Source organism: Amblyomma maculatum, chromosome 2 (assembly GCF_055883805.1).
Source record: "Amblyomma maculatum isolate TAMU_Amacu chromosome 2, ASM5588380v1, whole genome shotgun sequence".
NCBI lineage: Eukaryota > Metazoa > Arthropoda > Arachnida > Ixodida > Ixodidae > Amblyomma > Amblyomma maculatum.
In genome coordinates this window covers 38,823,855-38,845,399 of record NC_139345.1, presented here as the reverse complement: position 1 = coordinate 38,845,399, position 21,545 = coordinate 38,823,855, and the positions used below count along the sequence as shown (strand labels likewise).

Here is a 21,545-nt window from a genome sequence, read left to right as displayed (position 1 = left end):
CAAGCGTAAAGTCCTTCAGGGTGGTGTTAGTATGGTTCCATGCAAGTTCTCGCAAAACATATATGCATAGACGTTTTCGTCGAATCGGCCCGCCGTCCTTCAGATAATGTAGCAAGGCAAACTGTCAGTTAATGACCGAGTTGGACATCGAAATTGCGAGTTCCTAACATCATTAAGCCATCAAGCTGGATGTATGAATGGAATAGAGCAGCATCCCCTTTGAAACGGAATAGTGGCAGTTGCCACCATGCTCGGCCCAAGCGAGCGCAAACCACATCAAGCCCCTCTATTTTAAAGCCGCAAGCCGATCACTGCCACCGTGCGGTCAGAATCGTCAACTTTGTAGCACTGGGGTGCACATGCAAGGAAGCGGACGCCCGGACAGAACAACAACGACAAAGAACGAGGGGAATTGGAATTTTTAAAGCAAACAGAAAGGCTAAATTCACCAATAGCCATAATGTCCAACGCCGCGCCAGAGTCCTTGAATGCACGACGGCACGGAGGCGTCCCACGGTGCCCTACTTCTGCTTCCTTCTGACGTCGGCCAACCATTTCTTGCCCCGCGTGTACATGTAGCATCTGAAACCTTCCACTACGATGTCTCTAATAGCTCATGTTCCAATTCGGCGTCGCTTATATTTTTGTTTTTACCTATGTAGTGTCCGTCGTTCCTCTCGGCTTCTGGTATGCAGTGCGCTAGTACTTGTTAGGGCTGAACTATTAAAGTTACTGGTAGTAGAAGTAGCGCGTGAGATGTCCCTCCCTCCCCCCCTCCCTCTCCTCCGTGGCGCATTTTTGGCGCCGACTTTTGCGACTTCCCTACCCTTAACTAACACTCCCACCATCGACTTGCCAGTGATTGGCTTGTAATTGCATGTGAGCGACTCTGATGCCTGAAAGACAGCTGTGTCATTCCTTCCTTATTTGACGATGTTCCTATTTAGCTACAGTTATTTCCTCCTTTCCCTTTTCATCGCCTCTCTCATTACCCTCAGTGCAGGATAGCAATATTTTTTTTTAAATAACTTCACTGCTTTTCCTTCTACACTCTGCCCCCCCCCCCCCTCTCTCTCTCTCTCTCTCTCTCTGCATGTTAGCTACGATTCATGAGCAAGAATTCACGAAGCGAAAGTGCCGCTAACGTTTGAATGCTCGGTGTACTATGAAGGTATGTGAATTGGATCGCTTACTCGCACCGATCGTATAAACGACGCATGCCGTCTCAAAGTAGGAGGCTACATGATGTTCAGCGATTCTGAAGTTCATAAACATTTGCGGGAGAGCGCCCACGTTCTTTCGCGCACCATGGCTATGATACTGCCTGCCGTTTAAGTGTCGACATTCGGCAGCTATCGAAGACTTCGCGTTGATGGTGAGGAAACGACGCGTAGCAAAGTAAAAATGCACAGCCCGTATACAGCCTAGCTTCGAGGTCACTCGCAGTGCTTAGGCGGCGCAGCCGCTGAGAGTTTTACTTTGTAGCACTTAGGATATCGCTGTGAAATCAGCGTATAGGAACGAAATTCTGGCTTTCCGCATCTCGTGATTACAGGCGCCCACAGCAAAGAGGGGAGAAGGAAGGAGGGCGGGGGGTCTGATTATTTAAAGCCCTTCTGTGCATGCCGAGGCCGCGACAGTGTCAACGAACAGCGAAGCGGTAATTTGAGATAATGCTCACTCGCCCTGCTACCGAGAGCGCAATCTGTTATATTATTTCACGAATAATGCTTCCCAATGAAGTGCGAACTCGCTTGAGTGCGCATTTGTTTATTGCACTGGAGATAAGAAAGCGTTTATACGGTGAGCAAAAATAGAAACAAGCGCACAGAAATAGCAAGCAGCTGTCAGTCTATCTTCTTTTTTCTCCTATGCAAGCGCGATATCTGATATTGGAGACTATATGGTCGACGAAGGGCAGTAGCTGAAAAGAAAGAGTTAGAAAGAACACAAGTGACAGACGTTCAGTAAAGAGCGGGTAAAGATTAGAGGGTCAATCATTATTGCATTATATCGTGAGTATGACTTTTTGTAGCGTGAGCATGGTGCAATGCCTTTGTACGAAATACATGCATTCAAATACATCTGCTTGAGAAGAAAAATGAAGATGAAGTGAGCAAAACCAGAAGGCGCAAACAAAGCTCTGTGGCACTCAGGTTCTTGCCCATCTAAATTTCACGTAGTTGTGCCTTCACAAAGTAAAACAAAATATAAAATTCGTTTTTTTTTTTCGTTTTTCTTTTTTTGCCCCCAAGTCAGAGACAACATGCTAGTGGTTTGCAAGAATGTCTGCGCATCTCTTGCAGCAGTCACAATAGAGTATGGGCTCTTGAATGAACGTACGCATTGGTCGCTGCACTTCGGCGTGAAAGATGCTTCACAGCGATTTAAGCGCATATCTTCGAAGCTCCGCACCAGGAATTTGCCTGTTAGGAAATGAAACGCCTCTTTGGACTGAAAGGTTGCCTAAAAACAGGCGTGTATTCGTGCGCACTTAGTACAGCTGCACCTCCGGGCACTTGTCCTTCAGTAAATACCGTAGGATACATGAGCCGCACAATGTCCAATGCCAGATTCCGTGCGACCTTCAACCGGGCTTTCAGTGATCAATTTTTCCAGATTGCATCTGCTTTCGGACATCCGCCATTAGGTCTCTACACCACAACAGAAACTGGCCAAGTATAATTTAATAGTTCAACGAAAACAGCTATCCTCGCGCTCACAGGACCCCCAATAAGGTCCACGATGCTAATTGTGACTGCCATTATATCGACTATAATGTCACTGCGGTTATAATAAGTGCTCCAGGCAATCATACAACATTACGTAAGATCATTCTTGCGAACAAAGTCCTATAGGTAGCCCTATATTTCAAGAGTGTTCGGCGACTAGCCACGATGCTCGGTTCTGGGCACAAAACGAGCACAGCTGGTACTTTAAAGCACTGAAGGGCGACGGCGCAGTCTTCGTTCTACTTCAAAGTTTTTTGGGACGGAGATGTTTTAAGAGGTACCTCTAGCCCCGACCTCATAGCGGGCACCTTGTTCGTGGATGACAACAACAGAGCAAGTATGCGTACTTATCTAATCCGCTTATCGCCATCTTTGGTTTGGCATCAAGGTCGTCCTGAAATCACCACGCGAGCTGCGAACCAGCGTAGTTATTTATGTTAGTAACAACGCGACGAGATGTAAAGCGCACTTCTAGCTACGTGCCACCTGGCCTATCAGAAGCAGAGGCGGGCAGCTGATTGGGATATTTTCACGGTCCTTTAACCATACCAAAACCGTACAAAAAGAAACGCTAAGGACATGAGTGGCCAGTGCCACGGGGGCCGCGCCGTTCCGCGTGGCCACGCAGCAAACGTTTCCGCTTGTGGTGCTGCAAGCTGCAACAGCCAGCGAGGGGTCCTCAACTCCCGTTATCGCCGGCGGCACTTGGCAGCCCCAAGCCGCCCACCGCGCGTACCGCAGCCAGCGTTGAGCGTCGGGCACGTCTTTAAGCGTCCGTCTCTCTACCCCCGCCTCTCGAAGCTCAAGGACGTGCCAGAAAGGTCGTTTGCTCCGACACCGCACTTGTCGACACACGAAGGCTTCTATCCTTGCGTTCCCAGCGCGCTTGCCGGAAGGCCGGGTGGCGGTCGACAGCAGCAGAGGCCAGTTGCGTGACGGCCGCTGTTGTTTCGGGTGAGCACACACAAACGCAGGGACAGATAAGGTGGTTCCCGTTGCCCTCCGCAAGCTGTTCACAGCGGGCCTCAGCTCCACCCGTCTCAAACACGCGCACGTTGCGTGCTGTAAACAGTCGCTTACATACAAGGGCGGATGCAAACAAAGGGAACTACATGCATGGCGCAATTTCAGGCCGCGGGTTTGCTTGTTTGTCTCTTTTTCTTTTGCAACCTGGCCAGCTGGAACAGCGCTGTCAGTGGCACTGAGAACACGATATCGAAGGAAACCTGGTTTCAAAGGAATGGACCCCGCTTTCAGCGCCACCAATGGCGCCGTCAGCACGTACCTTTAATATCCTGCATTATTGGTGCACAGCCACCGCAGTACTCGCCGCGGTAGGCGTTCTGTTTTGGTTATAATGGTTATACATCAAAGGGAGCACGAGTAAAGGAACATAGAATAGTGCCTTTGAAATGACGCAGTTAATGTTACGTCACTGTGAAGGACAGCGGGATTAGCCACAGCGGACAATGATCTTTCAGCTGTGTCTTCACATGTGCCTCCTTGGTACGTTAAGTCCCGCATGCTACTATAAGTACCAGTAAGATACCGTTAGACGCTGTTGATAGCTTTGTTTTGTCTGGTTTGGTTTGGTTTGGTTTATGTGGTTTAATGTTCCAAAGCGAAAGAGGATATGCGAGACGCCGCAGTGAAGAGCTCCGGAAGTTTCAATCACCTGTGGTTCTTTGACGTGCACTGACATCGCACAGCACACGAGTGCCTTGCTTTCCGCCTCCATCGAAAAGCGGCCGCTGCGGCCGGGATTCAATCCCGCGCTACTGGCACAGCAGTCGAGCGCCCTGACCACTGCACCACAACGCGGAGGTGTTGATAGATTGGACTAAACAATTAGCCTCGAAGCCGCTGTCTTGACCTGCCGCAATAAAAGCGATTAACAGCTAATAAGCTCCGAAGCACCCGGATGCGCTCCATACTCGGAGGGAAAAGCGCCCATTAGCAGGCGTGTATCTGTAATTCGACGCCCCTCGGCACTCAGCAACAACCGGAACGTATGACCGTTAATCCGAAAATAGCTCATTCCCTCTCGAGACGCACGTACAATGCAGTGCACAAAGAAAATAAAGAAAACGACAAAAACAACGCGGCACAGACGCTCTGTCGCGGTCGCCAAGGGGCGTGTTCGCAGGCAGGCAGGCGAGGCTTTGTAAGAAGAGAAAGATCCTGGCCCTGTACGAGTCATGCACGCGAAGGGCTTTCCAAGGCCACGCACATGCACGCCGAGTGCGTTAACTGGGTGTAGCCTTGGTCACTACGCACAGCTTCGGCAAAATGCCAGTGGAGTGAGCCCCCTCATCGTCGGCTCCTTCGTCTAATGATTGTCGGCGCGCGCCCAGACAGGTGTGGTGAATCGCGACGCGTGCATATGCACCCAACTCGCGAGCCGCGACGTTCCGACTGACCCGTCTGTGGGTCTTGCCGTCAACTGGCCAGCTGTTGACTCTCTCAACGTTCGGCAATTCGACTAAACGATACTAAGTTATAATCTCTGGGCCACGGCGGATATCCCCATTAAAGTGACGCGATAACATCGCCACGAGTGAAGGATATGCTTACCGCCGTGGTATATATATTTTTTTAGTGTGTGTCCTTTCTGGGCACGGTTAACAGAATTGTCCGTTCGTTAGCCAGCGTCGTGACTTGTGAGGAAAGGGAGAACTTGGCGTTGTTACTGTTTCCGATTATACAGACGAAGGTCTAAATGCGCGACAGGTCGGAACTTTCCCATCAAGGTAAATAAATACGCGTATACATTTCGCTTGTGTCGGACGACAGTCAGTAGCCAAATTCTGATGTAGAGAGTGCTGCCTTCGTTTCTCCCGATTTCACGGTCGTCGCCTTCGTCGACGTCCTTTGATTTCGGACGCCGGACGCAGGCTGAAACTTGCCAGATTCGGAACATCGGCCTTGAAGTATATATGCTCACCGATTGTTCTTATTTTCTCAAGTGCACAGAAAAGAAAAAAGAAAAGTGCCAAAACTGCATAAAATAAAGCCTTAATAGTATGAAGGTATGATCCATTACTTTGACATGCAGGAAAAGCCAGGCATATTTCCTAAGATACGCATAAATGCACTGTTGCGCAGTGTCTACTGCGTAACTACTCGTTAAAGGCAAGACCTTTGAAAAAAGCTTCGGTGAAGCCACTTGGAGTGATTCGGAGCGCAAGAGTTCCTCGAAGAAGCCATGAGCTTTGCCAGGGTTTTCACTCTGTAGCTCGAGGAACGCCAAATGGTCGATCGCGTGCCCAAGCAAATTGCACCCCCCCCCCCCCCCCTTTTTACTAGAGTTGTAGTAACCTCTCGGATGTCGTAACTCAGCTGCACGGCCTCCAGAGGTGGGGCGCCCCATAAATCACACCCTACCTAGTACTACCCACTCTCTTCACTCTCTTCCTAGATCAGCTGCGGGCCCTCCAATCAGTGGTCCGCAGTGGCGAAATCGCATGCACAATGAGCTCAAGCAGAGGAAAAGCTGGCTCTTCATTTTATCGCGAAACATTAGCGGCGATTTCAAGTTGGGCGTGACTTTCTGAGTGCACCCACTAGAAGAACAAGAAGAGTTTACGGGACGGAACCTTTTTCTTTTGCTTCGTTGCCCGATCGTTTCTACCGCACGCGACGGATAGACGGCGTCCGCTGCTCCGAAAACGACTCCAGCGTGCGCGCACCTACGCCCATCTCGTAGCACTCGTGGGCAGTGGACACACGTACCGCCAACTCAAGCGATGCCATCGAGACTCAACTCGGCGGAACCGGATACCGGCGTCGCGACCCGTCAGCAGCGCGGCACGCCGTGACCACTGTACTGTGCCCATCGAGCGCGCCTTTTCCGCGTTCGCGGATGTACTCTTCGCTAAAGCGTGGTCGACGGAAAAGAAAGGAGAGAAACCCGTGTTTTCCCCAGCAGCAGCGACGCGCGGAAAACAATAACGTGATAGCGACTTTCGAGAAAGTGCGAAAAATATAAATGGGCAGTGTCACGCCCCCTGACGTCATTCTCGATTCATCCTCGATTCATTTTAGCGCAACGAAGCGCTTCGTGACGCATTTCCTCCGAACTGCTCGGATGTGAAGGGGGTGTCGGAACCTTGCACCTGTCAGAAGTGTTTTTGTAGACGGCGCTCACATGAGGCTGAGGAATCGGACAGAAGGGAGATTTGAGCTGTCGTATCTAGCCACTCTTGTGCAAGCGAGGCCCTTACTCTTTCTTTTTCTTTTTTACGAAATAAGATCTGTATTCCAAAATTTTCCGTCGCCAGACACTCGCTGCAATCCCCTTTCCCTTGTTCCATTACTTTATTCTCTTTTTCTGCACGTGTATTCTTTCTTTCGTCACGCTATCACATAATCACGTTCGCTCGTGACGGCGTAATTGCACATTTCGCGCTCGCATGAAATAGTCGGGTGGTGATGGCGGTGATATTCGTCGGATTTGGATAATGAGAGACACGATAGTGGAGGGCTCTGTATGAATTTCGACTACCTGGGATTCTTGAACGTGTAGTGACGTCGCATAGCGCAAGGTTAGTTTTGATTTCCCGCTTATATCGAAAAGCGGCCACCGTGTTCGGTACTCGATCCCGCGGCCTTGAGCCCACCACGAGTCTAACGCACTAGCCACCGCAGCACACGACGGTTCTCATCTCATAAGACATGCCTTGGAGCCAAGCGCGTTCCGACGTGTCAAGTGCCCACGTGGCAATTGATTTTGCCTGGCGATATCTGCATTCCGTATTCGATGGTGTCAGTTCCTTTTTTCTCCTCATGATTACTCGCGCAGACTACATTAATTCTTACACTATATATATATATATATATATATATATATATATATATATATATATATATATATATATATATATATATATATATATATATATATATATATATATATATATATATATATTTTTTTTTTTCTGCAGTCTTAACAGAGAGGGAGAGCCTATTCAGAGATATTACAGCATTTGCGCCTTGAAAGGCAGACATTCCCGAAGCCCGCTAAGGGTCTTAGTAAATCAAAAGGGTGTCACCTTCGAAGGTTAGAAACTATGTCATTTAATAATCAAGCAACACTTCACGCCATTGAGCCCGAATCGTTTTCGGCGCAGTGCAAATTTTGGGGCCAGAAGGCAAACTTATACCATATGGTATGGGCTTGCCAACAAAATACCGGTATTGACATAATAAATCGGCCAACGTGGGAAGGCTGGGAGGCGGCCCTGTCCAGCTCGGACCTCGAGGAACAACGAGCCCTCGTCGAAAGAGCACGGGCAACGGCTTTTACCAACGGTGTCCCGGACTAGGGACCCGACCAGCCTTCCCTTAATCTAAGCCAATGCCAATCAATGTTTTCATCATCATCATTTCTGCAGTGATGTTTATTGGAAGGCAAGATGTCGGATGAGCACTACTCTAGACAGTGCAAGGCGTGTACGTAGTATATACTCGTACGTAGGTCTGGACAAACAGCGCACACTTTTTCCCCAATATATTCGGAACGACACTATTGATAAAAATGCAAAAATTATGCTGCCAAAGCCGATCCAAATCATATGATCTGGAAATGCCCACTATCCCTACTTGCGAGCCACTTCATACGCTACTCCGATCACTGGAAGGCTACAACTCAGTCCCGACCCTTGGACAGCGGCCGTCATTTAAGCAGGGGGCGGCCATTCGGGTCGCTCATCTCAGTCATCTGTATCTGCTGGGAATAAAGTTTCCCCACCACCACCACCGAAATTTTTCACGCGCAGAAATTCGGTATACTGCGGCCCTTGTGCTGCATGAGTTGCAAACAACGTGCATATCTGCCATTTTTGCTTGTTTTGTTTCTTTTTCTTTGACCGTGAGAAAAAGAGCATTTTTAGGGAGATATGCGCGAATGCGATCGCAAAAGCGAACCGAAAGTAAAATAGTAGCGAAAAGTGTAGTGAGAAAACCTGTGCCAACGCCCAGAAGCGTGTATACAGTAACGCATATTTGCGTAAACAGTGACGGAGCACGCAGAAGAGAAACTTCATCTTTGTCGCAATCATCTGCAAGTTCCGTTGTTTTTGCAGCGCTGACGTTCTCTTTCGATGAACGCTTTCAAGCTATTCCCCTGACAGTTCTGCTTAAAAGCGCGTACAGACACTTTTTCCCACATATATATTTCGCTGTGCTACGCCTTTTTCGCCTTCCGCTCAAAGTATGCCTATTTTCGCTGGAACAGTGATTCGTAAAGAAACGTACAGGTCCGGTTTACGGCAACTTTAGCGTTTCCTTCTCTACTGCTCTGCGACCGGAAGCAGCCTCTCGGGCTCCGGATAAAACCGATGCAAACTTCATTGCCGTCGGCGACAGGAACAGGAACACCACTGCTGGCATACTATCCTTGGCTGGCAGGTGTGTCCTTCATCGCTGCCGCTTCTATGACCGGAAGTGCAGTCGCGCCTCGTTGATATGAATAATTCGGTCCCCGATAAAGACTGTCCGTATAGCTACGAACTCTAAAGAAAAACAATTATTCATCCAGAATAAAATGGCTGCTGTTTTAGTGTGCTTCTGCACATATGTCTCCTGCTGAATCAGAATGAGACAAATTGCCTTGTCTTCGCCTCTGTTACCTAAAAAAAAAAAATGGAGGCGATTTAATTCCTTAAACGCCACAAGGTAAATTAGACGCATGATTATCTGATTGCACATCGTACGCCTATGGCTGACTGATTTCGAGCGTGTCAAAGTAGAAGCTTTGTTCATGGGTGTTCGTGCGATACATTGCAATCTACTGAAAAGCTAAATGTCCCAGCTAAATGTAACCAAGGTGTTAAAAAGTGCGGTGGGCTACAGCCCAAAGAAACCAATCCAGAGCTGTTCAGAGTCGCCTACGCTAATCCGCAGCATTTTGTTTGGTTCCTAAAAATTATTTAATTAGTAAAATCTGTAATAGGCTATTTTTTTGATCGTTGCCTTGAAAGAAAAAGTGTAGATACAAAAGTTGTGGATCTCCTCGAAGAACAGCTAGCTGCGTCGTTGTTTCCATCACGCTACGACTTGCGCCGCCCTATCTTTAGGCGTTCAAAAAATGCTGTCACGGGCCTGGCTATTATTTTAAATCATTCGCCAAGCGCATACAACCAGCTTCATTGTAGGGAGCACCGCACAGAAAAGCGGATTTTGTTATCTCGGACGCGCCTCGAAACTTTAAAGCGACGCTGCAGTCACGAGGAAGCATTTTTTTTTTATTGCACCAGGCGTCGTTTATAGCTAGTAAAAAGATCACTTTACATTAACGCAAATTTGATAGAAACATCCTAGCTAGCCGTTTTTCAAGATCTAGAACTTTTGCATTGGCACTTTTTCTCTCAAGCCAATCAATAAAAAAATAAGCAATTGGTCTGTGAACGAAAAATATAATCAGATTAGCATAGGCGACTCTGAACGTCTCAGAATTGGTTCCACTGTGCTAGGGCAGACCGTATATTTCAGAACCTTACTTATATTTAGCTGGGACACCATATATATTGTGGAAGAAGGCTGGGTCGAGATGGTAAGGCAAGGGATGCGTGTCTGGCGTTTATACTGATGGCGAAGTCATCAGGTGCCTTTTTTTTTTTTTATTGCTTTTTGAAAACGGAATATCGCATTAAAATCAACCCACGAAAACTCGGCTCGAGGAGGCGAAAATGTGCGCTATGGAATAATGGGCTTAGCACGTTAACAATATGCTCTTCCAGAAGGAGCACTAGAATTACTCCTTTCTTTCCTGAGAAGTCCTGCCCTGTTCCCGTGCATTCTTACTTCAAACTGTACATCCATTTGGCGATTACTGGATCTTTCTTCGAATTAAGCAAACGCCCCTGATTATGACCTCACCGCCCAATACAGTCTCACATGCAATGGTGTGTGACGTGTGGCGAGGCGAACTTTTCCAGCACCGAGTGAAATGTTTGGTGTGCCCAACAAAATCGAGTTTCCTTGCTAATGTGGAGGACAACGCTCGGTACGGTTTCCAGAACCGGATCTCTTCTTGGCCGCGAAGAAAGGAAGAAAAAAAAAAGCCCTCCGTTGGCTACTTGCGGTGCAATGAAGCGGCAGCTGGTCGTCCAAGAACGTTCCTGTTTACTTTCGACAAAAAGCCGGAGCGACCTTTGTGAATGGATGGGGAATTCTGGACACGTGTTCCAACCAGCTTCATGAGCATTTCCAGTATGACAGCAACTCTGGCAGAAATGCGCAAACCTTAACGTCGCGTCCACGTCTCAGTGTTGCTTGTGTGGTTCATTCCACCAAATAATGTCGTATTATGTTGAAGGGAATAAATTTAACCTTAAAATATAACTTTCGTATTCGAAAGTAATCTAATCAACGTTATCGCGAAGCAATACTGGCACGCTGCTGAATGAGGAGACTTAATTACTCACTAGCATTAGTGGAAAATCCCATCGGAAAATGTGAAGCAGAATACTTGATAGAGATGAGTCTCATGACCGTGAAAGATCGAAAAGCCACGCTATATATATATATATATATATATATATACAGCGTGGCTTTTGTCTTTTTGTCGTGTCTTTAATTGTAATTTTGTCTCTTTTTTTTATTTTTACTCCGATAATCACATAATTGAGTAATGTAATCTGTTCAGGGGAAAGATAATTAAACGCAAAGTAGAAGAAAATACAACGTGTCGATGGTGGGAACCGTACCCACGGCTTCCGAATATCGCGTCCGGTGCTCTTCCAACTGATTTATGTGATTATTGGACTCAAAATTAAAAAAAAAAGACAAAATTACAATCCCCAATGCTTTCCTTGGCCTCGCCGACTGTTGGCTTCTTTCCTTCATGTATTATAACGAGCACCGTCATTTCCCTTTCATTTATCTGCTTGTAGCTTACGGGAGTCTCGGTTCTGGCAGTCTTGAAGCCATAGGTAGCGTAAGAGGGTTCTAGCACAGCTTTCGCCCTCGCTCTTGATCACGTTCTACGTGGCGCTGGCGGTAACCCAGGACGTTCCACGTCCGCCGCTATGGTTGAGGGTGGCGCTGGTGAACACTCTCGAGGTTCGTATACAGACAACATTAATACCCAAGAAAGTAGCAGGGGGGACAGCGGCCGATGTAGCTCAGTTGGAAGAGCACCGGACACGATATTCGGAGGTCGTGGGTTCGGTTCCCACCATCGGCACGTTGTTTTTTCTTCTACTTTGCGTTTAATTATCTTCCCCTGAACAGATTATATTACTCATTTATGTGATTATCAGAGTAAAAATTAAAAAAAAGACAACATTACAATCCCCAATGCTTTCCTTGGCCTCGCCGACTGTTGACTTCTTTCCTTCATGTATTATAACGAGCATCCTCATTTCCCCTACACACACACACACACACACACACACGCACACACACACACACACACACACACACACACACACACACACACACACACACACACACACACACACACACACACACACACACACACACACATATATATATATATATATATATATATATATCCCTGCTAAATTGAACCAAGGTTTAAAAAATAAAATATTTCAGGTAGGCCAACTGCCAGCCACTTTGCGCATCACAGGCTCAGACAAGAAAAGCGACCGCACTTAGAGCCGTGCAAAGAGGGAAGCGAAGCTTGGATCATCCTTGACTTACTTCGCTGCTTTCGCTCTCTTCGCGGTGCAACAATCCAGGCACCTCTCTTGCAACTGCGCTGTGTCGCGTAACGCGCGGAGAAGAAGGAAAACAGAGGAAAGCAATGAACGCCACGCCAGCGTCGGAAGAAGAGGACCTTCAGGCGGTCTGGGGAAGGAGGCATACTAAGATGTCAGTCGGCCTTCACTTTAAGCGCCGCTCTTATCTGTGGCTTCATTAGCCCCCTTTTCCAGCACATCACGACTTCGAAGGAGGCACGGAATAGGGCTGATGCTCGAGGCCTTGGCTCATGCGTCATACTACTGAGGATGTATAGATTATGTCGGTGATAAAAATGGATCGGAGCTCCATTCAGTCTCGTTTTCTTCGCCGCTTTTACTCTTGCCGCTGGCTACGATCTCCATGCGCACCACAGTGCGCGCTCGGTCAAGGAGAGCATTCTATACGCAGAGCTTTTTTGCATCGCCGAAACGGTAGGAGAAATAAATCAAGACTTGCAAATACGGCGGCTATTGAACCACGCATAGTTGACGCTTCGACAGCTCCTTTAAGGCATTACGCCCTATTTCATTCAGAGCCATTTCCTGACGCGTCCATTACGCATTTCCTGATTTGTGGACATGGGCATGCAGTATGCATGGAGTGTCCGTCAATGCTTATTTCATTCCTCTCTCTTTTGTTTCATTGAAATCCGGCGGAAGAGTTTGCGCCATAAGCTGCCGACGACACTGCAAATTCCTAGCCTTTCCCACGTTGAGCGCATATTTCCGTCACCATTGCACGGGTGATAAGTTAAACAATGGTCTTAGACACAAATAAAATTATTTTTGCCCTGTTATTTGTCACCTTGAGACGGGAATACTGCGGGCATGTGAACTAAACTTTGGAGAAGATTACCTATAATGAAAGGAATGAGGCGAACAATTTAGCTCTAGTCTGGGCAGCACTTTTGGTCGGGTCTTGATGAGCCAGCTCAAATTAACACAGCAGACAAGCTTAAATGATGACGGCACGGAAGGAAGCGCTGAATTTTCCACTTTTTCTGTTTGGATATTCTGCAAAATCGCTTTCCCAACTGTTCCTTCTCAGTTTGCCAGTAAATTATTTTTCGCCGTCTTCATACTTATCTTTCTGGGCTTACGTTGTCATCATGTACAGTAATCTCCAGAGCTTGACCTCCATCTTGACGGTCATGCAGGAACCGGTCCCCACAAAGACGCCGCTACCCGGAGGTCATGGAATTTCTAACGGAACCAACGGCACGGCCACCTTCACCAACGGAGGACCACCTGTGGCCAATGGAAAGCAAAACGGGACCACCGTGCTGGTCGCCGCTCCCGAGACAAACAAGGGGAGCAGAGGGGATGGAGTCTTGTACAGAGTCAACGACACTCCGCCTTGGTATCTCTGCCTGGTGCTCGGCTTCCAGGTACGCGCCTGTCTTCTACGTGAGTGAGTGAGTGAGTGAGTGAGTGAGTGAGTGAGTGAGTGAGTGAGTGAGTGAGTGAGTGAGTGAGTGAGTGAGTGAGAGTGAGTGAGTGAGTGAGTGGGTGAGTGAGAAAGTGAGTGAGTGAGTGAGTGAGTGAGTGAGTGAGTGGGTGGGTGAGTGAGAGAGTGAGTGAGTGAGTGAGTGTGTGAGTGAGTGAGTGAGAGTGAGTGAGTGAGTGAGATAGCGAATCAGTAAGATAGCGACTGAGTGAGTGAGTGTGAGTGAGTGAGTGGGTGAGTGAGAGAGTGAGTGAGTGAGTGAGAGTGAGTGAGTGAGTGGGTGAGTGAGAGAGTGAGTGAGTGAGAGTGAGTGAGTGAGAGTGAGTGAGTGAGATAGCGAATCAGTAAGATAGCGAGTGAGTGAGTGAGTGTGAGTGAGTGAGAGTGAGTGAGTGAGTGGAGTGAGTGGGTGAGTGAGTGAGTGAGTGAGCGAGTGAGTGAGATAGCGAATCAGTAATATAGCGAGTGAGTGAGTGAGAGTGAGTGAGTGTGTGAGTGAGTGAGAGTGAGTGAGTGAGTGAGCGAGTGAGTGAGATAGCGAATCAGTAAGATAGCGAGTGAGTGAGTGAGTGTGAGTGAGTGAGAGTGAGTGAGTGAGTGAGTGAGTGAGCGTGAAATAGCGAATCACTGAGATAGCGAGTGAGTGAGTGGTAGGGTGGGTGGGAGTGTAATTTATATACACTAAGTCACACTGCGATGTCACTTTCAAGAAGTAAGAGAATTGAAAGCGAACGCCCTCTGCACCTGCCACTGCCTCTGCCAAGCTAGCTTTCAAGCTAAAGTTTGCTAAAGACAGCGTAGCACTAGTGCATTGGCCTCCCCGCTGCAAGACCACTTAAAACCCAAAATAATATACATATATGTGCGCATTCTGTGGAGGACGTCGATAACGTTCATGCGTTGCTGTCTAGCACTAGCAAAGCGCCTCCAGCCATATCTTCGTTTGACTGATGCCTCCAGATAGAAAAACGTGAGACAGTGTAAAGTTAACGCATCTCTTATACGATAAGAGGCAATTTTCAGTGTGTGTATAGGTTGGGCTCCATGTGCGCTTCTGCCTCCGCAGCACTACTTGACCATGATGGGCGGCACGGTGAGCTACCCTTTCTTGCTGGCGCCCTACCTGTGCATCGCGGACGACGACCCCGCACGCGCCCAGCTCATCTCCACCATCCTTTTCGTGTCCGGCCTGGGCACCCTGTTGCAAGCCACCTTGGGCGTACGCCTTCCCGTCATCCAGGCATGAGCTTCCTTCTAGTCTCTCTCTCTCTCTCTCTCTCTCTCTCTCTCTCTCTCTCTCTCTCTCTCTCTCTCTCTCTCTATGTCTGAATCGTGTGTTAAAGACCGAATCGAACGAAGCTTTGGGACACGTCAGAGGTATACTTGGTTTCACGCGCCTACAGGATGCAAGGCACTGAAAGCTCCGCAGATTGTGCGCATCGCCCGCCCGCATATCATTCCTGCTTCTTGAAGTCTCAATGCGGGTACATAGGGAGGAGCATGGGATCGAAAAAGAAATAACCAATTACTAGAATGTAGAGTGAGGTCTCTTAGACATCGTCACAGGGTATTCAGGTGTTCGATTGTGGCCCGCTGTCATTCAACAGACTTTTGAGCTCTATGTCTTGCTCCGATTATTAACTAGATTTTGGACACAAACGCAGACAGCGCGAGAAAGCGTTCTAGCTGTGTAGTATAGAACAGGCTCACCAAATGCTTCATCTTCAAAAACGGAGTCGTAAAGCAGCGCATGCAGGATTGGTCAGGATTAGTGCCTCGATGGTTTTTCAAGTTCGGAATAGTCTTCAGTCCTATGCCTCTCATTCATTATTATGTCTCATGGCGCAGAAAAAGCTTTTGTTTAATTTATAAGGCTTTTATTTAATTGCACCGATATGGGCTCAGAGCCGCTACAAATAGGCTCCCTAGACTGACGCAGTGCCAATTAAATCAATGGTTTCTTAACGCATCTTTAAGGCACAGTTTGGTTCGTTTGGCAAAGCGTCTGTTTCAACCTGTGTTTGGCGTATATATAGGGGGCAGTGAAACCCCTTCATGCTTGTTAAAAGCGCTGTGGAATCCCACGTGTCTGTGGGGGCTGCAGCAGTGCTGATGTTGTTGCACAAAACACGCTGATACTTTTTTGCAATTTCATATTGGAACAGGCTTCTTTCAAGGCGTCCTGTCCCCGCTACCGGTCAGGCTGTAGTCTGACGGCTGTCGCACTTGCAGGGCTCGACGTTCGCGTATCTTGTTCCCATCCTGGCCGTCCTCCAGCTCCCACAGTGGAAGTGTCCAGACCTATCGGCAGAGCCCAGCGAAGGCACTGAGGCAAACGCATCGTCCATCGGCAGCGACTGGAGACCGCGGATGCTCGAGGTGTGTATGACTGCAGACCTGACACTGGGGCTTATAGCGGGTGGCTATTAGTCGTAACACCCCTTTTCTTAAATTTATATTATTCGGTCTGTGTGGAGTAAACGACCATAGCGAAGGAAAGCAACACAACTGTTTGACTTCTTAACTTGATATGTCGGGCCTCGTTGGTGCACAGCCGACGTTACCACGAGTCTCGTAGAGGGGAACACTGATGGGCATGCGTGTTTCTAAACCATCGAGGGCACAGTGCAGGAACCTAGCCGTGCCACCTAGCGAAAAATAAGATTCCTGCAAACGGATAAGAGCACAGTTAGCAGCGCTCAGTACCATTGGTCCTGCAGCTCAACACATTAGCTCTGTGCCTTTGAACGCATAGGCCATGCTGCGCACGTAGAGGAACAACGAACAGAGGCACATGGTGATAGCTTAATTAGAGTGTAACGTCGGAGAGAGAACGTGAGCGCCTGTGTCATGTTGGTTGCGATATAATTGCTCGGCAAACTGACGCGCCGAGTTGCTAGCAGCCTCGGAGTATTTGCCAGCTCGATGCGATCATTGTACCGTCGCTGTGATCGCGAAAGGTTTGTCTTCCATATTTATTGTGTTCATGTGGAACACATAAAAGCACAATAGACCCAGATAAGTTTTAAAGAGCTCCGAAATACCTTGGTTGGTTAGAGGCAAGCTTGGAAATTCTAATGGCCTTTTTTCTGACAGAGAATTTTTTTTTTTCCTACTTTTTGAAACACCTTTAATTTTCGCTTTGAAGACGTAAAAAATAGGTCAGAAGAAAGAGAAAGGCAATAATAAATAATAATACTCACAAGCTGCCCATGGCTGCCTGTACTTTTTACTTTGGTCTGGCAAACGCAGCGAAAATAACAATAAAAAGGTGTGTGCGTGTGAGGGGGGAGTGGGGGGGAGCAAAGCACCCCTTATGGAGAAAGCCAGAGCCAGCAGCCTTGACTCTCGTCCGCGTACAAGTTGGAGGCAAGTTGAAGGTCGCCCAGTGGCGCACTTCTGGACGCGCCGAATTAACTTGGAAAATTCCACTGGAACTGCAGAAACCATCTGTCATAGTAAGCCTGCACGAATGCCACGTCGCCGCTAGGGAATGTCTCATTTTTCTTTCTAATCTCTCCATAAATTGCGCTCTCTGCGTGTCCCGGAACGCTGGTCTGTTTCGGTGATGCCGGCCATGACTTGTGCAAGGTTGGACTGCAGAAAAGAAAAAAATTCGAAGGCCGCGGAGGTAGCCTTGAAAGGTCTGCTGGGTTGCTCGGTGGACGGTTCACAGCGTCGAGCATGCCTGAATGCGCGCTCAGACCGTTCTGCAGTGCAGTATGCATTTTTGGCCCTTGATGTGGCGGTGGTACGCCACAGTGTCTTTAGTACTTCTGCTGACTCCCAGCAGCCCGTTGCCGGGACCTGCATAAATCCACAATACGACAGTCTCTATATCTATCTTCTTAAGCGCTGCTAAACCTGCTCTCCATACTCCATGAGGAACAAAACAGTTAGTCCGCTCTGTGGCTCTTCATCGCAACCCTGGGGGGAAAAAATGCATCACAAAAAAAAAAAAAAGCAGCTAGTCCCATTATAACAACGAATACTTTACCGTAGGTGTTAAAGGTCTCCTAAACACAAGAAAAGTCTCCCTCGGCTGCAGTTTTATCCAAATGCCCTACAACGTGGGATCGATATTATCAATGCGTGAAGAAAAAACAACTTGAAAACTGAACAGCTGCAAGAAATAAATCCTTTTCCACCGATCTACTAGGGATCCTGCAATCAAACCCGAGCAAGTCCTAGCGTATCACGTGACCTGGGTCTTGACAGGACCAAATAGTGCTCGTAGGATTGGTAACGAACCAGCCGTATCAGGTTAGTATGCCATCGTCCTGAACCGCTATTGACGCTACAGTGTTAAAGGCTTTGTGCATAAATTGAGGCATCGCTGTTGGGGGCATTGTTGGAATTACATGTCGGCGAAAAATCATGACCATGCCTCTGGCAGGAAAGGAATAGTTAATGGCCGGGAACTGGCCGGTCTGCAGACTGTGTGACGTCACGAGACACGTGACATAGCCGGGTTGGCAGGAGCTTCCAACTCGGGCTGCCCCTTTCGGATCCTAGTCGAACCCTTCGGGACTCTTGGATCCCGAGACAGACAGGCTGCCTTATAGGTCACGCAGGCTCAGTTGTACGGCTTGGTAAAAATGCGGCTCTAAGCCTATGTGTGGTCCTTCACAATGGGGTATGTGCTAGTGATTATGTGCGAGGTAAGCGATTATCAAAGTGCGCGTACGCGAACAAGGGTCCGCGAGTGGAGCAGCAAACGGGAACTTTTAATGCTGTCACGTCGTATCCTCGAAGTTTCCTGTTTTGTCTTGGTTTGTTTAATTGTGTAAGCAATACTACGTCAGGTTTCAGCCCGTCGCGTAAACCCGGCCGGTAGCCACGTTTGACCTTTAGAGCGACCGCAGATGGGACCCCTCTTCAAGCCGTCGGATAAATCCGGCCGGCAGCCACGCCGTACCGCAGACAAAGAAGACAGAGAAGCTAGGTCGGCGTTGCTTACGCAACCTACCGGGTTTAACTAAAGCTAAACCCCAGCTAATTTATTCATTTCTGTATACATTCATTCCTTCATTCTCTATACTTTCATTAAATCATCAGTTATGAAGCCCAAGGAGCGTCAAGATCCAGATTGATGCTAGTGGGATCAACCTCATTCCCTTCTTTTGTGTGTTTTCGTCGATAGGCTGTAACTATAAAAATTATTTAAAGAGCACGCCAGTTCCCTATAACCAGATACTCCAATTAAGCAATCGTCACCCAGAGTCTGCAAAGTCACCGCGTCATGCAGTGACCTCAAATCATTCCGGGAGAAACTAAACGCGCTGATACTTCGCCCTTGCAATCATTTCCACCTGAATATATCTCAACCGTCGAAGCGTCGACTATTACTTTTTTTTCTCTCTCTCTCTCTTTGGTGCCATGTACTTCGTACTCGTTTAAGTACAGTCATAACTCGATTTTCCAAAACCTGATTTAACGACAGTCCCGATTTAATGAAGAAAGCCCGATTCCCCCTCAGACGCTCATGTGATCCAATGAATTGAGTAACTCGAAATAACGAAACTAATTTCGCTATCTGTCCCGATTTAACGAACCTTCTGGTGAAAAATGAAGGTGAAAAGGTCTATTTTTGGTCTATTTTGCGCAAAACACTCTTGAATGTACTTACTAACTGCGAGCCAACGGTAACATCGTGCAACAACTACGTCCCGCTTTTTCTCCGTATCTCGCAGCAGCGAAAGAGCCCCTCGAACATTAGAGGCGCACATAAAAAGATCACCGATTTTAATCGGAAGTTGTCACTGTCGAATTCCGCCTCTACAGAAATGCTGTCTTCCATGTTCGTAACTCAGAGTTATCTTTAAAGGAAAACATTCATCGATGTACGTATACGACCGATACCGCGTACCTTCCAGGCTTATTTTTGAGTGCCGTGCAGCGCTCGTGCTCGAGGCCGGACCCTGCTTCAAAGCAGGCCTTCCTTCGCGGTCGCTGTGGCGCTGCGCGTTTTTCTCGCTGTTGTTATCTTTGCTACCGGCATTAACTCCTGCTCCACCCCGCCCCTGTTGCGGCCGACCAGTTGTACCTGAGAGACGAAGAGCTCTCTTTTTTTACGGCACTTGGCGTGGAACGCGGATTCCTCATGCGCTGTGTGGATCCGCGAGAGTGGTACATTAAGGATTCCCGCCTATGCAGCCGGTTGCCGGCTTGCCCTTCTGCGAGCGCTTGCTATCTCGCGGAGCGCAGTAGGCGGATGTTGCCGTGGCCGCTGTAGGGGTAGGTTAAGTAAATCACCTTGACGTTGTGGAGCATCTGACTCGCCTGGCTGGCGCGTCCTTCAGAAGGAATCCGTGGTGACAGCTATATTTGCGCTCGTGTGGCTTTTAAAGCAGGCATGCTCGCGTAGAGTTAGACGTTCAGCAGACGAAAGCATCGCGCACCTACTTACGATGGGAAAGGGGCGTACACCGGCTCCCCTTGACGCAATAACCTCACTAGTGAGAACAACTTCTTTTTTTATGTTTTTTTTTTTTTCAACTGAACGGATTTCTCCTCACCACTTCGGACGTTTGTCCTGTTAGCGCAGCGCACCTAGACTCGTGCAACGCTACGACCTGTAACTCGTAGTTGCTCACTAACCTGTACTGTTATGATTGCTTGCTAGCTGTTTGCCGCACGCGCGCGTAAGTGGTTCACAGCGGTTGCGTTACTCTCCGTGCTCTGCTAGTATAGTACTAGTACTTTGTACTAACGGCGCATTGAAACAGGAGCAGTTTGTTGAACGCGTTCATATATCATTTGCTAAATCAGTATGCTCGTGTGGCTGCTTATATTCGTGCTTTAGTTGAAAAAAAGAAAAACGAAAGGTCGCTTCAGGTTCGGGTCATATTCCTTCTTGCCGTAGTTCCCAGGGGATGTTCGCCTGAATTTAGCCGGAACGGAAGCTAAACCCTCTTCATGCCTAAGACCATTACCGATCATACCGTCATGTTTCGTGTCTTAACGAATGAAAATAATACAGAGCCACGCCTATCAAAAAGAAGAAAAAAATTATGGAAAACAGTTGTTTGAGCGTCGGGCTGTCTAGTCATAACGCGTATGAATGTATTGTCATATGTTCTCCTCACAAATGTTTCAGCTTGTACTTGATACAATTTGGTGGCGACTAGAGTGGAAAATACATAGAGAGAAAAGAGTTCTGTATCCAAGGAGCTGCCCCATCTGCATAAATCATACTGCGAAACATCCGCGAGTGTATTATAAGGCAAAAAAAAAAAGCAGAGGAAAGAAGCAGATCTATAAACCAACATGCTAAAGATGCCATCATTCAAGCTTGGCATCGGATCTGCATGCACGAAAAATAACGAGAAAGGTGCCGGTGACGCACGTTTTCACATAATTACAAGTAGCTTATCACCTTTTAGGCTTGATTTCCAATAATTACCTTCCGTCTGTTCTTATCTCTTTCCCTACCGCCTCAGGTGCAAGGGGCCATCATGGTCGCTTCCGTATTCGAGGTGTTGGCGGGCGCCACGGGCCTGGTCGGCCTACTCACACGCTGGATCACGCCACTGGGCATCACGCCCACCATCGCTCTCATCGGCCTTTCGCTCTTCCCGGAGGCGTCGCACCACGCCCAGACCAACTGGCCCATCGCCCTGTCGTACGTGTTGCCACCCGCACTGTCTTCCTCGA

At 48.0% G+C, this 21,545-nt stretch overlaps 1 protein-coding gene across 1 annotated transcript in view; it reads left to right on the top strand.

Annotated features, from left to right (window-relative positions):
• LOC146198418 (solute carrier family 23 member 1) overlaps nucleotides 1-21,545 on the top strand; it is an 87,038-nt gene that overhangs the window by 52,236 nt on the left and 13,257 nt on the right. Inside the window, exons 2-5 of the mRNA XM_084593927.1 lie at nucleotides 13,600-13,830; nucleotides 14,956-15,129; nucleotides 16,122-16,268; nucleotides 21,332-21,513. Coding sequence (XP_084450053.1) covers nucleotides 13,600-13,830; nucleotides 14,956-15,129; nucleotides 16,122-16,268; nucleotides 21,332-21,513 — 734 coding nt within the window. The remainder of the gene's footprint in view (nucleotides 1-13,599; nucleotides 13,831-14,955; nucleotides 15,130-16,121; nucleotides 16,269-21,331; nucleotides 21,514-21,545) is intronic.